At 53.6% G+C, this 16,114-nt stretch overlaps 1 protein-coding gene across 3 annotated transcripts; it reads left to right on the top strand.

The window, feature by feature from the left end:
• The first annotated feature begins 70 nt into the window (after positions 1 to 70).
• MMP8 (matrix metallopeptidase 8) lies at positions 71 to 15,997 on the top strand. Of its 3 annotated transcripts, XM_045077498.1 has the most exons (13): positions 71 to 2,358; positions 3,137 to 3,356; positions 4,928 to 5,218; positions 5,409 to 5,663; positions 7,638 to 7,882; positions 8,509 to 8,657; positions 8,740 to 8,865; positions 11,385 to 11,546; positions 11,892 to 12,009; positions 12,709 to 12,842; positions 13,367 to 13,520; positions 14,189 to 14,292; positions 14,447 to 15,997. In XM_045077498.1, exons 4-13 carry the CDS (start codon positions 5,538 to 5,540, stop codon positions 14,545 to 14,547), a joined length of 1,419 nt encoding a protein of 472 aa, XP_044933433.1. In that variant the 5' UTR covers positions 71 to 2,358; positions 3,137 to 3,356; positions 4,928 to 5,218; positions 5,409 to 5,537; the 3' UTR covers positions 14,548 to 15,997. The 3 variants fall into 3 exon arrangements, with proteins under 3 accessions (XP_044933433.1, XP_012917886.1, XP_012917887.1); XM_013062432.2 differs by lacking the exons at positions 71 to 2,358; positions 3,137 to 3,356; positions 4,928 to 5,218 and having other exon boundaries at positions 5,398 to 5,663; XM_013062433.2 differs by lacking the exons at positions 71 to 2,358; positions 3,137 to 3,356; positions 4,928 to 5,218 and having other exon boundaries at positions 5,570 to 5,663; positions 7,610 to 7,882.
• The last annotated feature ends 117 nt before the right edge of the window (positions 15,998 to 16,114 follow it).

The raw sequence follows: 16,114 nt of genomic DNA, 5'->3' as shown, positions 1-16,114 counted from the left end.
ACATGACGTCTAAAGTAAGTCCTCGGAGGAGCACGTCGGTTTATGAACCACTTGTCATCCGCTGTCTCGGCGGAGCCCACGCCCTCCCGCGAGAGGGTCTCACAGCCACCGTCCAGCCGCTGGCCTACACCGCACGGGCCGTGGGCTGGGCACTTCCCATGCCTGCCTCCCAGCGTCCCTGGGACGTGGGTACTGCTGTCCCCGCCGGGGCACTCGGGGAGACCGAGGTGTCAGGGGTGTGTGCCGGACCTCACAGCGGCGCGGTTCCTCGGGGATGTACGCCTGCAGCGCGGAGGCCGTGGAGCTTGTCCAGGGTCAAGGGAGGAGCACAGAGGGTGACAGGTCCAGCCCAGGTCTCCAGACGTCAACCCCACGTGCGAAAGAGAAAGTGGCCGCCTGTGACCGCAGCCTTCTCAGGCTTCTCCGTCCCCATGTCCTCGGCAATCGCACTTGGGAATCCGGGAGAAAGATGACCTAGAATAGTCCTCCGGTGACCTCAGCGTGATGTTTAAAGCAGCAGCTCCTTGGGTGAAAGGTCAACCCCAGGCTGTGACCTTGTTGAGCTTTAATGGAGACGGCTTCAGGTTAGAGTTACGATATAGGCCCCCCTATCTCCTTACCTGACATGCCTGTTGGCTGTGTGACCTTGGATCATTCACTTGACCTCTCTGATCCTGTTCCTGCTTCAGACTCAGGAGACTTCCTGAAAGGGACTTCACAAAGGCACTTAGGACCACACCCGACTTACACCGGGTGTTGAGTAAATAGTCCAGCGATACCTGCTGGTGCTGATAGTCAGAACGGGGACCACAGCATGTGCAGGTCGCCCCGGGATTCTGGGACAGGCAGACCGCAGACCCTCTGCACATGTCCGGACCACCCTCTCCCTTCCCACCGAGAATGACTGCCAGTCATAGGCAGAGTAAGGACCCGGGGACCTCGTCCTACTCCCTGCAGCCTGTGAATAGTTACTTCATGGGGCAAAGGAGCCTGGGCAGGTGCAATGGAGGTGGAGGACGCTGAGAGCAGAAGGGTGATGCAGGTGCAGCCAATGCAATCGCACGAGCCCCGGCACGCGCAGGACGCCCGCTGATGGGAGACGGGGAGACGCGACGGGAGACAACCCTCGCTGGCTTTGTCGCTAGAGGAGGGGCCGCAGCCCAGGCACGCCGGCCCCCCAGAAGCTGGAGACAGCAAGGAGCTGGTTCTCCCCCCAGAGCCTGGAGCGGGGCGCAGAGTCGTTGGGAACCTCAACTTCTGCTGGGGAGACCCATACCCGACGTCCGCCTGCAGAACTGTGAGCCACCTCGTCCCAGCAGCCGCAGGAGGCTCAGGCCTAGGGCTGGCCAGCCACAGGGTGTATGGCCTGTTTTTGTGGTATTTCAGGTTAAAAATAGAAGCCAGTTGGGAAGTGCTGGCGAGGCGAGAAAGAGCAGGGCCCGGTGGACTGTGCGGTGAGTGGCACGAACCCCTCGGAGGACGGCTTGGAGCCGGCGGGGCAGCACGATGAGCCCCGGCTGCGGTGCACGGGGGGGGGGGGGGGACTCTGGTATCGAAATACCGAGAGGTGCCTGGACCCACCACAGGGTACTCACGGGGGCTCCAGGAGGATGGACACCACAGCACACTGTCCCCTAAGGGAAGAGGGGACGTCCTTCCGTGCCGCGGGCCTGAGGCTTGACCAAGGAGACGGGGCCAACTGAGAAAACCCGCGGCTCAGGAAACATGAACAGTGAGACTCGTGGCGCAGGCCGGAGGGATGGACTGGGGATTGAGACAGAACTCTGCAAAGTCACGGGCAGCTTCCTGTCTCCCGAAACCCGAGCAGCCTGGTGTGGAGATGACCGTCATTCCCGGTCTGTCCTCGGGCGTCTCGGCCAGGCTGGCTGGTGGACAGTCGCGGACGGGCCATCGTCAGCCCCCTCCTGCTGGGAAGGGAGGACACGGGAACTCGGAAGCTAATGAACGAGGTCCGGAGAGGTGGGTCACCACTCAGGGCAGCGCCCCCTCCCATCCCCGCCAGCGTGGGGGCCACCACATCTGCTCATCAGCTTCATCTGCCTGTCGGACCCGCCCCCACTGGCCACCCACAAGACAGCAGCTCCACTGGGTCCTGTAGTTGGTGGGAGCCGTGAGGACTGCCCGTGAACACTTCTCTTTCTGGGAGAGAAGAGCTTTCAGCAGTGCTAACTCGGCCCGCAGAATGGACACACGGCCTCCCCGCCTCCATCCCACCAAGAGGACAGCACACCGGTGGGTTCACACGGGCTCGGCCCTGGCCCAGCCTCCCGATGCCTGCGAGGGAGGCGCCAACGTGTGGGGTCAGCGGGGTAGCACGGGAGACTCGAAGGGGCCAAGGTGAGTCGCTGGAAGTTGCACGAGTAGAAGTGGCAGAGCAAAGACTTGAGCCCAGGTAGTGTGATTTCAACTGTCGAGTTCTCGACCCGACCCCAGTAATGATTCTGTCGACTCGGTCACCAGGAACCCTGTCCTGATGGGCTGAGTTCAAGCATGCATGATGCATGGGGCGTTTTCCCTTCGCTTCTGGGAGTCATCCCTGGGGATGCTCCCAGGCTTGGCGCACCCCGCTTCCCCGGCTGGGTCGCAGACCTCATTGTGACCTCTGACTCCCCCTTCAGGATTCAGGCACACATCCACACGTCCAGACAGCTTGGTGAGCTGCCTATACCCATCTCACATGGCTGGGGACTTCCCTACACTTTATTTTAATTAAAGAGAAAACAGACTAAATCTTGCAACTAAATCTTGGGCCTTAAAAGCAAAGCCGAGCTATAGAAATCCAAGTTGGTCTTTCTGCTGTGGGACAGCACAGCAGATAACTGGGCCAGGTTGCTGTCAGAGGGGGTGGCGTTCCCCAACTAAAGATCCTGCCTTGGCTCATGCCGTCCAAAACTTTATTTCTTCCATCTTCTTACTTGATCCAAAACTCCTATTATATGGAACAAAGCCTTCATTTTTAATAAAGCATTTGCTTTTATTCTCTCTCTTAAGATGACTCAGAAGGCAAATAGCCCCTAAGTTCATACTAAAGTGTACATGACTGGTGGTGTATGGCGGCCCCACGCGGGTGGAGAAGGGGTGCGGCCCTGAGCGGGGACTGATCCTTTCCCCGTAGCAGGTTTTCAGAGGCGAGAGGGCCTGAGGGGCCCTGGGCTCCGGGCATCAGAAGGCGGGAGGAGCAGACGCCTGCGGGCACGCGGTGGCCTGGTGTGAAGAAAGCATTCGGAAAGCAGGAACGGGAGGCTCTGGAAACGCTCCCAAGGCCTTCTCCACCCCCTGCTCCGGAGCCCTCCAGTCACCACAGAGGACCTGGCGCCACCTGTCCCCACACGCAGGTACTACACTCTTCCTGTCTCCCTGTCCTTGTCCTGTTGGGGACTCAGCTGGTTTATACCTGTGAGCTCAGGCCTCTCGCTCCGTCTGTCCCCATTTCTTCTCTCTCCCTGGCCCCCCTCCCCTCCGGCAGCCTCGCGTCCCCCAGAGGCAGATGTTGCTGTTGTTTGTTCATTTTGTTGTTGTTTTCCTCTTTGGCTAAATGCCCAGAAGTTGGCTACTGGGAGGTCCGGTAGTTCCACTTTTATTTTGGGACAGTTCTGTCTAATACAACATTTAGAGAAACAGCACCAACCTTGGGTTCTTGTCTAAATCATTATGTTCGGAAGAAAGTGCCTTTATGACCTTGTGAGGAAGCCAGTGCATCAGCGTAACTAAGGATAGACCAAGGTGAAGACACTCTTCTTCAGTCGGACGAGGTGTTTTCACTGAAGACCTAATGTGGAGGAAGTCGCAGCGTGCTTGAGTTGGGGCCCAGGGACGGCTGCCGCGATCACAACTTTAGGGCAGCTTGGACAACCTGGCGGGGAAGGTTGGGGGGTGTCCGCACGCGTGCAGGGAATGGATTGCCCGATCTCAGCATGTCCACATCCCATTTCCCCTTAAAGGTCCAGCTCAAAGTCGACCTTCTCCAGGAAGTCTTCCTTGATTGCACCTTCCCCCACTATAGTTTTTTTCCTCCAGACTCCTACAGCATTTTGTCTCAACTGCTATTATTTTTTTAAAGACTTTATTTATTTATTTATTTTACAGAGAGAGAGGGATCACAAGCAGGGGGAGTGGGAGAGGGAGAAGCAGACTCCCCGCTGAGCAGGGAGCCCGATGCAGGGCTCGATCCCAGGACCCTGAGACCACGAGCTGAGCCGAAGGCAGACACTTAACTACAGAGCCCCCAGGCGCCCTGAACCACTAACTTACCCCCAGGAATCTGGTCCTTATGACAGCACCTAGAGTGTTTTACGTTTTTAGAAAGCACGTGAGACACACCAGGAGGGACCTGAACTACTGACCGTAGCATCTCAAAGGCATCATTTACGTGCTAACACATGTCTGTGTCACACACGTTGAGGCACACATTTATACCCGAAACACCCGCCCTTGCAGAACATGTAAAGGTACAGAAGTGAGCACACGCGAAGACCATTCAGTGACATCATCTTGTGCACATAGTCAGATAAGGGGGACCAAGGCACAGGACTTTAAGCCCACCCCCCGGTCCCTGACCAGGGCAGCCACCTGGTCTAAAAACCCTCTCCGTCGTGGGCCAGCTGGGTGCTCCGGTGGGAGAGCCTGATGGCTCCGGCTCGCCGAACACCACACTTGGGCTGAATCCTAACTGCCCCCTTCTTAACCTGTGACTCGCACAAGTTGTCTCCCTTCTCTGGAGGTGATTTCCCCTGCGGAATGCAGGAAGCCAGCCTCCCAAGGCCGCGTGAGGTTATAACAGACGCACGGCATGTTATGTCCCGGACGTAGTAAGTACGTGGCGGATTGTTTATTACTGTCACCGTCCACATTGCCCTCCTCGTCCTTCCCATGGAGCGCCCAGCGCGCGGACTTCTCTCATCCACAGAGGCCAGAACTCCACCCCCAGCAGCTGCCCCGGGACGCCCACACCAACCCTGCTTGCCGACCCCCAACCCAGACGCGCTCTCCTCCCAACAAGGGTGGCTGTGTGCAGAGCCGCTCGACGGGGGCCCCCAGGTCCCAGACTAATGACGGCTCACCCGGCCATGCCCCTCCATGAACCAACACAGCCCCGGCGACGTCCCTGACTAGAAAACGGAAGCCACAGATAGCGGCTGACCGTCTCCTTCAGGAGTAACCCCCCGCGCCTTCTCCTAGACCACACAACTGTGCAAAAGTGAGTCTCTAACCAAAACCCCAAGAGCAAAGAATAGCAATTTGCGCTTATTTTTTCTGTTGAAAGCGACTCCCGCCCCCCCGCCCCCTGCCAGCCGGTTCTGAAGGACTAAATCACTGGAACGTTGCAACAGCCTCAGAGCGTAATTAACCTGTGTTGCTTCACATTCCCGATGGGGCAACTGTTGCAGATGCGGCTTTTATAAGGGACCAGAAGAGAGAGCAGTGACTGACCCACTATCTGGGGAGCTGGAAACACCCACAGTGGAGGGGACCCCTCCCGGAGGAAGGCCAGGAGGGCAGCGTTTGCAGAAAAGGCCATGATCCGTCTGAAGACGTTGCTTCTCCTGATCCTCCTGTCCGTGTGGCTCTCCCAGGCCTTCCCAGTCCCTGGGGGGTCCCCAGAAGAGGCGGACACACAAGAGATGGACACACAAGTCGTTCAGGTAAACAGGCTCTCTGGTGGGTCGGTCGTTGACATGCTGGTTCTCAGGCAACTGTGGCTTGTTTCTACTTTTTTTTTTTTTTTTTTTTTTTTGAGAGAGAGATCACAAGTAGGCAGAGTAGCATGCAGAGAGAGAGGAGGAAGCAGGCTCCCTGCCGCGCAGAGAGCCTGATGAGGGGCTTGATCCCAGGATCCCAAGATCGTGACCCGAGCTGAAGGCAGAGGCTTAACTCACTGAGCCACCCAGGTGCCCCTTTTTTCTACTTTTTAATAAAATCAGCCTGAAAGAAGGTATGTGGATACTCTGTTTGAGCTCAAACATCTCATTTCTGGGACCTGGAGGGTTCCTAGCTGGAGAGCCATTGAGAAGGAATGGTTTTATTTTATTTTATTTCTTATTGTGTCATGTTAGTCACTGTACAGTACGTCATTCGTGTTTGATGTCGTGTTCCATGATTCACTGTCTGCGTGTAACCCCCAGTGCTCTGTGCCATCCATGCCCTCCTTAATACCCACCACCGGGCTCGCCCATCCCCCCTCCCCCGCCCCTCCAAAACCCTCAGTCTGTTTCCTGGAGTCCGTAGTCTCTCATGCTTCGTCTCCCACTGCCCCCCCTACCCGCCCTTCGTTTTTCCCTTCCTCATCCTAGTGTCCTCCATGATATTCAAGAAGGAATGGTTTTAACTATAAAACTAAGTGGTTTTCTTTCTCACTCACCTAAGATTCTCCCCATCCGTTATATGCAACCCGGTTCCTCCATGTCTGGTGGTTTCTGTACCGACTGTCTCTGCAGCCAGAAACCTCAGGGGAACCAGGGAACATGAGGACGGGCTTTTAGAAGGAACTTGAAGTCAGTTCCTGGCACGATGAGATTTCCTACACCAGATTCTGCTTCTAAATACAGGTTCATAAATGTTTATAAAGCAAAACCACTAGTTATTTTCCATCATTACACGAAAGTCAGGCCAAATTTTGAAGAAACACCAGGGAGTGCTGTCATGGATTTGCCATGTGTCCTTTCCTTGGCATTGCAGTTGTAGAAAAGCATTGTTCTTTTTGTTTTGTCCTTTCCTTCTTCCTTAAATACCTCTCACAGTGGGAATAGTAATAACCCCGGGGCCAACAGCGAGGGCTCCGCGAGTGCTGAACGTGTGTGGGGCGCCCCCCTGGGCACCTCGTCCCTCCTCCCTGCAACCCTGTGAGGAGCTAGTTCTATTCGCACTTGAGAGACCAAAGTGAATCTTCAGTCCTTTAAATGACGTGACCAAAAACCGTAGCCCAAGCCTCTGAGTCCCACAGGTGGGAAGAGCACAGAAGTCCTGTGTCACCTGCCTGGTGACAGGTGTTCCCAGGCTGCTTGGGGCGAGAGAGACCACTGACGTAGCCCCTTCCTCCCACCTCTGTGGCCTGAGCAGCGTGGCCCCTTGCAGAGGTGGCGGGTGGGGAAAAGGCTAGTGTCCACAAGGGCGCCACTCTTCCTGAGACACCATCAGTTCTCATTTGGGAAGCCTCGGGGATAGTGGGGACCCACATTGTCACCTTGGCAGTTTCCCTATCTGGGCACGCCCGGGTCTTAGGAGGATGAAATGTTCTCTACTGGAGCAGGAAGATGGTTAAAAGAGAACCCACTTAGTGCAGTTAACACCCCAGACTTCCGCACGCACCAGCGCCCCTTGTTCCTTGTCACGAGGAGCCAGGCTCCTGCCTGCGCACCAGTGCTCCGCATGAGGACGTGGGCCTCGTCCCTTATGAAATACCTGCTTTTGTGTATCAACACTAACCGGAACACTGAGCGGAAGGGCTGTCCTGTCTCGTTGTCCCTGCTCTCTAAGAGTGGCCCCCGAATCCGTGCTGCCGCCCTCCCGCGGGTCATTAGCCAGTTAGGAGTCCACGGCGATGCAGAGAACGTGTGGGATGCCCGGGGAGTGGGCGGCGGCACCCCAGCAGGGCCTCTTCCGTGTCTGTCTGTGCCCAGGATTACCTAGAAAAGTTCTACCAGTTACCGAGGAGAGGACTGCGGTCGCAGAGGCAGAACAGCCCTAGCGTGATCGTTGAGAAGCTCAAAGAGATGCAGCGCTTCTTCGGGCTGAGCGAGACGGGGAAGCCGGACCAGCAGACGCTGGCGGTGATGCGAAAACCTCGCTGCGGGGTTCCCGACAGTGGGGACTTCATGGTGACCCCTGGAAACCCCAAGTGGGAACAAACCAACCTGACCTACAGGTGAACATTCGAGCCCAGAGCCCGACAGGGGTGTTTGTCAAGGCTTTGTGACGGGCCGGGCGCTGTCCTAGGATGCGGGATACATGGGAGACAGGTGTCCCTGCCCGGGAGGCCAGAGCTGGTGTGAAGGAGCAAAGACCCCACCGGCTCTCCACCCCCCGCACAGCCTGACGCTCCGGTCCTCCTCCCCCAGCAGTCTCAAGACAACAGGGCAACATTAGGCGGTCTCTCTATGAACCCCACTGAGGACCCCACACAGCCTCATTCGTTGCTGAGCAGACCAACCCCAGTTCCGTGCCTCCTGATCACAGCAATGGTACCCAGGATTGGTTCAGTACTGTGGTTTGCCGAGATCTGGGCTGAATACTTAGCATGTCCATAATCCCCTCAACCCCTCTACGAGCTACTATTCATGATGCTCTTAGGAATAAAGACACTGAGTTTAAAGATCAGGAATGACCTGTCCAGAGGCAGGTCTATCTGCAGCCCCGACTCCCGTCCCCCTCCCGCCCCAGACCCTCCCCACGGCTGGTTCGTCACATACACTGCTCCCTCCCAGAGGGAGCACCATGGTCTGCTGGCAGCCTCTAAACCATGAGTCCTGCTCCCATCTTCTCATTTTTAAGGATTATTAAGTACACCACACAGTTGTCAGAGGCCGATGTGGAGGAGTCTATTAAGAAAGCCTTTCAAGTGTGGAGCAACGCGTCACCCCTGACCTTCACCAAGACCTCGCAGGGAGAAGCAGACATCAAGATCACTTTTGTCCAAGGAGGTAGGCTCGTTGTGCTCAGATTGGCCCTCCTGGCTAACCTGGGACCCTGCCGGGGTTAGCAAAACAAACTGTCTTGTTTCAGATCATGGCGACAATTCTCCATTTGATGGACCCAATGGGATCCTGGCTCACGCCTTCCAGCCGGGCCAAGGTGTTGGAGGAGACGCGCACTTCGATGAAGATGAAATATGGACCATGAATTCCAGCAGTAAGTTAACCAGGATGGGGTCAACATGCAGCTCCTGACCAAGCTTCCTCCCACCAGAAGCCCCTCTTGTGCGTGTGTGTGCACACACACACACACACACACACGCCTGAGTTACTGTAACCTTTCACACTCACGCGGGCTGATCGTTCTAAATTTTTGAGATCTCATGATGCTAAGTAAATTTAGGTTTTAAAAAAGCCCTAAGGCTAATTATTTACCTTGCTTTCCTAGGACAGGCATCGAAAAGCTATAGACCGTGGCTAAACCCCGCCCTGTCCTGTTCGCATAAAGTTTTATTGAAACAGGGACACGCTTTCTTGTTTTTGTACCATCTATGGCTGTTCTCATGGTTCAACAGCAGAGCTAAGTACTTGCTATGGAAGCACGCGGCTCACAGAACTAAAATGCTATCTAAACCCTCACAAGCTTGGGGGCCGCTGCTTCAGGACTTCTGTTTCTTTGTAATAATCTGAAATTTAATGATGTTTGGAGAAGGTCCTTATTTTGAAATCCAGAAACAACTGGGTTCATTGAGAAAACTACCCCACTCAGAAAACAGCCACCCTATTTTTTGTTGAGCTGTTTCATTTCACGGAGCTCATTTTTGGTGGTTATTCCTATGGGACAAACCGCCCCTCTCAGGTGAAGACTGACCATGAGAAGAGTCAGACCACGTGAAGGAAGAACACGTTAGAAAATAGGAAAGGAACCTTGAATCTTTGCTTGGAACGTGCTCCTCCCTCCTTTTTCTCAGTCTGTGTTGTGAACGTTTGCTGGCCTGAGTCCCTGCGCTAGGCGTGGGATTAGCCAAAGATAAAGAACATTCTTCAGGACTTTGAATTCCTCTTGCCCGTCCCGCTGGTGCATGTGGTCATCCCCTCTTACCTGAACTAAGTGACCCAGATTCCCTGGCTGTTTACCTCCAGTTCTGCTCTAAGCTTTCCCAGCACCACAGCAGAATTTACACTGGGAGAGCCCGTGGTGGACCACATTACCCTCTGGTGTAAACTTCCAGTATTATGTTTCTGGACCACGTAACATCTGGATGCCTTTCCTTGGCATCGAGGGCTCGTGGGAGTTGGTGGACTCGTCCTTCGTCCTGTCTTCCGCTCCCTCTGCAGCAGCCACGCTGCGCACGCGCTGCTCCCACGTCACACCATGTGCCTCCCGACCACCCTCTGTCTGCTCACATGGCACCCCCAGACCTCCCTTCCGAAATCCCTCTCTGCCCTGCCCCACGCCACCCCTGTCTCGTGTTTCAGCCGGAAGTAAGGACTTTCTGCTCAGAATCCCAACAACCTCTGTTTCTCTTTCTCGGCCGCTCTGCTCACTTTCCCGCGCCACTCGCGTCGTTGAGCTACAGCTCCCCTTCTAGACTGTGCATCAGGATCCACCCCACAAAGCCCATCACACCCTGCTCCAGCACTCAGAGAGGCTTTTGAGATCTACTCAGAAATGCAAAAATGCAAGGATGTGAGGGTCAAGAAAGAACGTCTTGGGGCAGGGGTAGAATTTCAGCAGGCTAGCTGTCAGTAGGAAGCTGGGCGCTGTTGTCAGGGCACAGGTCTTGCCATCAACCTGGATTTGGCTCCAGCTTGACTGCTTACTGGTTGCAAGACCTCTAAGAACACACCCAAAATCTGTGGGCTTCAGTCCTTTACTGCAGAAATATTTCTAAATACTTGACACAAATGTGGCAAGGACTGAATCGTATCACACAGCCCTGCATGTCGAAAGTGCTCTTTTTTAAGAGGTGAGCGTGGAAGACAGGGCATGTTGTGTCTGCGGGACGGCCGGAGTGAAGAGTTCCCCTCTCACAGCAGGTCCTCAGGTGTCCGCCGGGCCAGTGAGGGGTCCTTGCTCTCGGCCAAGGAGCTTGGGCTCTGTCTGACCAAAGTGTGAGCCTTGGAAGTCGGGTTCCCAGCTGGGGAAGGCACTGTGCTCCTGGAAGCTAAAGCTGGGGGAAGGAGCAAGGGGGAAGGTGGAGGGTCCAACAAGGGGGAAGGTGGAGGGTCCCTGAAGCTGCAAGGAGAACTAGGAGTCTGGGAGGAGCTGATGCTGGTTGACAGGGGGTCAGGGAGGACAGGCAGGGCCGTCTGTATCTGGGGCTGGTCGTGACCCAGCAGGGCTCTTCTCTAACTGAAGGGTGAGGGCCTGGGGGGCTGAAGTGGGCGGCGGAGCCCCACAGGACGACGGAGCCCCCCGCCCCACCCAGTCCCTTCTCTCGGGCTCTGGTCCACACCCGTGCAATACCAGAGTCAGATCAAAGGCCATATTTGTATTTCTTACTTCTGAGCTCTGATGAGGAGCTTCCTGCACCCGAATCCCCAGCTCCTACCTTGAAGCGTCCAGCCTCCATCTCTTCAGGTGCCTGAAGGGGAAATGCGGGAGAGAGAGAGAGGCAGGGCAGGCGGTTTCTCCGGCTCCGCTGGGCCGGAAGCTGTGTTCCCCAAGGTCCTACTGTCCCCGCCCTTGCCCCCACATGGAGCCCCCACCCGCCACGCACGCTTGCGTTTCAGGTTACAATCTGTTCCTCGTCGCCGCCCATGAATTTGGCCACTCCTTGGGGCTCTCGCACTCCACGGACCCCGGAGCCTTGATGTACCCTAACTACGCCTTCCGCGACCCCAGCACCTACACCCTCCCTCAGGACGACATCAACGGCATCCAGGCCATCTACGGTGAGGTCCCTGCCGGAGCCCCGGGCACCCAGGGAGGCGCCGGCTTGTCTGGGCATCCTTGAGAAGAGGGACCGGATGAGGAGTTTGAAGTAGCACGTGGGGAGGGGGAGGCACGGAATTCGAACTATTTTACTTCACAACTGAACCTGGAGCATCTCTGAAAACCACCATTCCGGTTTAAGGTAACTTGAAGAGGGCCACGTGTAGGGTGGCTTTGATCCCCTGTGGGAGGGTCTAGGCAGGCGTTCTCGTCCTGTGAAAACCCTCTGCTTCCTGAGGAGCATCCCACGTACTCCAGCAGTCACACTGGATGGAAGCTGATAAAAAGCTCTTTTTTTTTTTAAGGTCCTTCAAACAACCCCATCCAACCCACTGGACCGAGCACGCCCACAGCCTGCGACCCCAGACTGACGTTTGATGCTATCACCACCCTCCGTGGAGAAATACTATTCTTCAAAGACAAGTATAAGATTGGATTGTTTCTTCCTTGGACTTAATTTACCAGCGTGACTTAGAGCTGGCTCTAATTGGTCCCCGGGGGACACATCGCGCCTTTTCCTCCGGGTCCTGGGCTTCTGCAGCCCCTCCTGTGGGCTGTGCTTTCCGAGTAACTCGAAATGTCCTGGAAAATTAAAAAAAAAAAAAAAAAAAACGCAAACACATGTAAACATTCAGATGTGGGTGAGAGCTTGGGGATCCGGGCGCCGGCTGCCCGTGGGTTTACCAGACACCGAAACCTCATCCACTCCCGCCCACATTCAGTCCAGGGAATGGGACTGAGCCCAGGATACGCTGGGGCAGGTCGCCTCACGGGTTGGGGTTTTCAGTCTTCCACGGGCTGCTTAGTGATTGTGGGATCGGGGATGGATTTACTCTTTTGCCTTTGCTGGAAAACTCGAAAGAATCTCGGCATTCTGTAGGAACAAGAGCGAGCCTTGCCGGGGCGTGTCGGGGGGACAGGGCACATGTGATCCTAGAAGGTCACTCCTAGGAGCTCCCCTAAAGCCTGGGAAGCACCCCGGAGGTGAACAGCATCGCGCACGTTGGCCACGGTGCTAGAAACTGCCCCTGGGACGGGGTCCCACGGTCCCTGCAGTGTCGGCAGGGCAGGCGCACGCAGGGGTCTGGGGACGCTGCCCGCTCACAGCCTGTGCTCCGCTAGGTACTTCTGGAGGAGACACCCTCAGCTGAGAATAGTCGAACTCAACTTCATCTCCCTCTTCTGGCCGTCCCTGCCCGACGGCATACAGGCAGCCTATGAGAATGTGGATGAGGACCTTGTTTTCCTATTTAAAGGTAACTGCCTACAGTTTTCACCCTGTTTTCGTTGTCCCCGAAGCGAGGGGAGGATTTCTTTGGGGTCCCTTACGGGCTGAGAGTAGCTGAGCCGATGAGAGTATGTCACCCCGGCTGGACTTGCTCAAGAGACCTGGGCTGGGTCAGGACCCGGCCACTCACTGCTCGGGGAGCTGGAGCAACTCTTCCCACCTCAGCCCTGCTTTCCCACCCCGTCCTACCCTCCTTGTCCCAGGTCTAACAGTGTCCGAGCCCCCGCGGCTGTAACAGCATCTCTGCTTCAAAGGCTCATGACCTGACGGAGTCCCCAGCCGGGATGCCCTGTTCGTCAAGCTCAGAGTTGTTAGCGGGGGCTGGAGAACCACGAGGGCTGATACAGCCCGATGAACTCGACCACCTCGGTCTTTTCAAGACTCCTGTTCCATTGTTTCTGTGATGAATTTACACCAAGACTAAGAAGTGATACCACATGATGTTTCAGAAGCAGAAAACTTTATCTAACGTGTGACCCGATTCGTTGGCAGGTGGCCAGTACTGGGCTCTGAATGGTTATGACATTGAGCAAGGTTATCCTAGGAACATCTCAGACTACGGCTTCCCAAGCAGCATCCGAGCGATCGATGCAGCTGTTTACTACAGGAGAAAAACCTACTTCTTCATAAATGACCAGATCTGGAGGTAAGGCAAACTGTTGTTTCCGTTGGACATTTGCCTGTTTACTGTCTACAGACCACTAACAAGCAGCCGTCTGAAGATTCTAAAACCTGGGTGATCTCGAATAGGCATTCTTTCTCACAGAATGATCGATGTTGCCATGGCTTTGGAAAGTGTCATTTTTATAAAATTAAAAAGTCTTCACAATGGCATTGAAGATTCTATGTCAGGAAACAAATCAAACCTTGAAAAAGCCCCGGGAAGGGAGGCAAAGAAAGAAACTGATTCTTAGGAGATGAATTCTAACACACTCAAGAGAGCCCACAAAATGTGGGGGCCGCACTGGACTTGTTACCTCACTACTGGGGGTGGGCAGGGGGTGAGAGGAGGAGAGGCTGACTCTGTACCCGTCGAGGAAATCTCAGAAGAGCAAACCCTTCTTTCAGAAAATAACATTATGCTAGCCATCAGAAGCCTGCTTCAGTGTTGATGCTACCCGCGTATTTTATAAACGGGATTTTGTACCCTTAGGTAGAGAAGTCCGCCATTCTTAGGCCCAGGACATAAGACATTATGAAGACCGAATGAGAAAATATGTGTGAGGACACTTCATAAAGTATACGTAATTTAAAGAAAACTGTTGTCGTCAGATACTTTACTGATTTTAAAACATGGGATTTTTTTTTCATCAGATATGATAACCAAAGACAATCCATGGAACCAGGTTATCCCAAAGCCATAGCAAGTATCTTTCCAGGAATAGAAACCAGAGTTGATGCAGTTTTCCAGCAGGATCGTAAGTAAAATAATGATGATGATGATGATGATAATAATAATAAATTTGTTTAAATTTTTAAAATAGCACATTTGCATTTAAATGTTATATTAGAAACAACTGAAAACATCTGAGATCTAAAAGCTAATTCAATACTTTTTTTTTTTTTTTACAGATGTCTTCCTTTTCTTCAGTGGACCAAGATATTACGCATTCAACCTTGATGCTCACAGGGTCATCAGGGTCGACAGAAGCCAGCGATGGCTGAACTGCTGAGAAAGCCAAAGCCACGTCACACCTGCTTGCACCCCCTTGCTGCCTGCAGAGGGAAAGCCCAGTTGTACAGCCATTTTCCTGTGTCCTGTTTATACTTTTCCTAACATATGTAATGCTGTTTGCTGTCGCTGTCCTCACTGAACCTGCCTTCTGGGAACATACATCTGGAGCACCCGTTGTCTCCAGGTTCCTCTGATTCCATCTTGAGAGGAGATGAAGCTTCCTTGTCACCTCAATATCCACTCTACCGGTACCACTTACCTGACTTCTGCAATGCTTGTGTATAACCTAAATCTCCTTTCCCTGCTGTATACTGTTCAGCACTGGGCTTTGGTGAAGTGTAGAGACCAGGAACAGCATGAACAGTGCCTCTTGCCTTTACTGAAAACATAGTGTTATTCTCCACCCTCAGAAAAAATACTGTGGATCCGTGTTGTGCCTTGAATTGTGTCATCCCAGAAAGAGAGGCTGAAGTCAGTGGTAGGTACCTATGAGAAGACCTTATTCGGAACTAGGATCTTTGAAGGTAGCAATCAGGTAAAAGGAGGTCATGCAGGAGCAGGCTGGACATAAGGGCTGGGGTCCTCGCACGAGGAGGAGCCACGCAGACACGTAGCGGACAGAGATGCGCGAGCACAGAGACAGACCCACAAACGGCGCACCCACAAGCCGAGAATGGCCAGCAACCACCAGAAGCCAGGAGGAGGCAAGGAAGGATCCCTCCTTGGACCTTCAGAGCAAAGAATGTTATCCTCCACACAGCTTGGTCTTAGACGTGCAGCTTCCAGAACTGGGATCGAGCAAGCTGGGCGGGAGCCTACGGTGCTTCCTTCCGGCAGTCCTGGGATATCTGACAGCTTAGTCAACAGGAAAGGACAAAGTTGAACCCTTTTGGAGGGTTTCTGTCACCTTCCCCAACAAGGAGAAAAAGGGGAGTACCACATTCTCTTCTGTCTCCGCCCTACTCTGTCCTTTTAGAGTCTAAGCAAGTGAGCTAGTGAATGGACCTGTCGCTCCTTATTTCTTCTTCTCCAGGGATACATGGGAGGGCACACTCTCCCCCAAGGAAGATTTACTGCACAGACAGAACAGCAGCAGGCACAGAATTCAGTGAACCCCATTACATTAAACTAAGCTGCGATGTATACCTTTGATAGTGGTTCTTTTCTGTCAAGAGCTTTAGGGCTCTGGGACCATAATGACTAATCCAGATATCAAAAATCATTAAAATGTCATATTTGCAGTTGCTAAACTATAATGCAGCTTATTACTCATTAAGTAAGCGAATTGTAGAATATATGTATTACTAACACATTCTATTTCCTTTTTCTATTTTTAAGTCTCACAGATAATTTAGTAATTCAGTACCTTACTCTGGTTCAAAAATTACCCAGTAATTTTCCTCCTTCCTGGAAATAAATATATTAAATGAGTAACTGGTGATCTATAATTTCTGAAGATGTTGCTGCCTAGTTCATATAAAGTAGAGAGACGAACGGCAAATTTCACTGTATTTGAAGTTCTTTGTTTTCCTGTCAGAATTATAACATTGACATTAACTTTTTAA

Source organism: Mustela putorius, unplaced genomic scaffold (genome assembly GCF_011764305.1).
Source record: "Mustela putorius furo isolate JIRA1106 unplaced genomic scaffold, ASM1176430v1.1 tig00000198_pilon_pilon_pilon, whole genome shotgun sequence".
Classification (NCBI taxonomy): domain Eukaryota; kingdom Metazoa; phylum Chordata; class Mammalia; order Carnivora; family Mustelidae; genus Mustela; species Mustela putorius.
The sequence above is the reverse complement of the archived record's forward strand: the minus strand, read 5'-3'. Positions and strand labels throughout refer to the sequence as shown.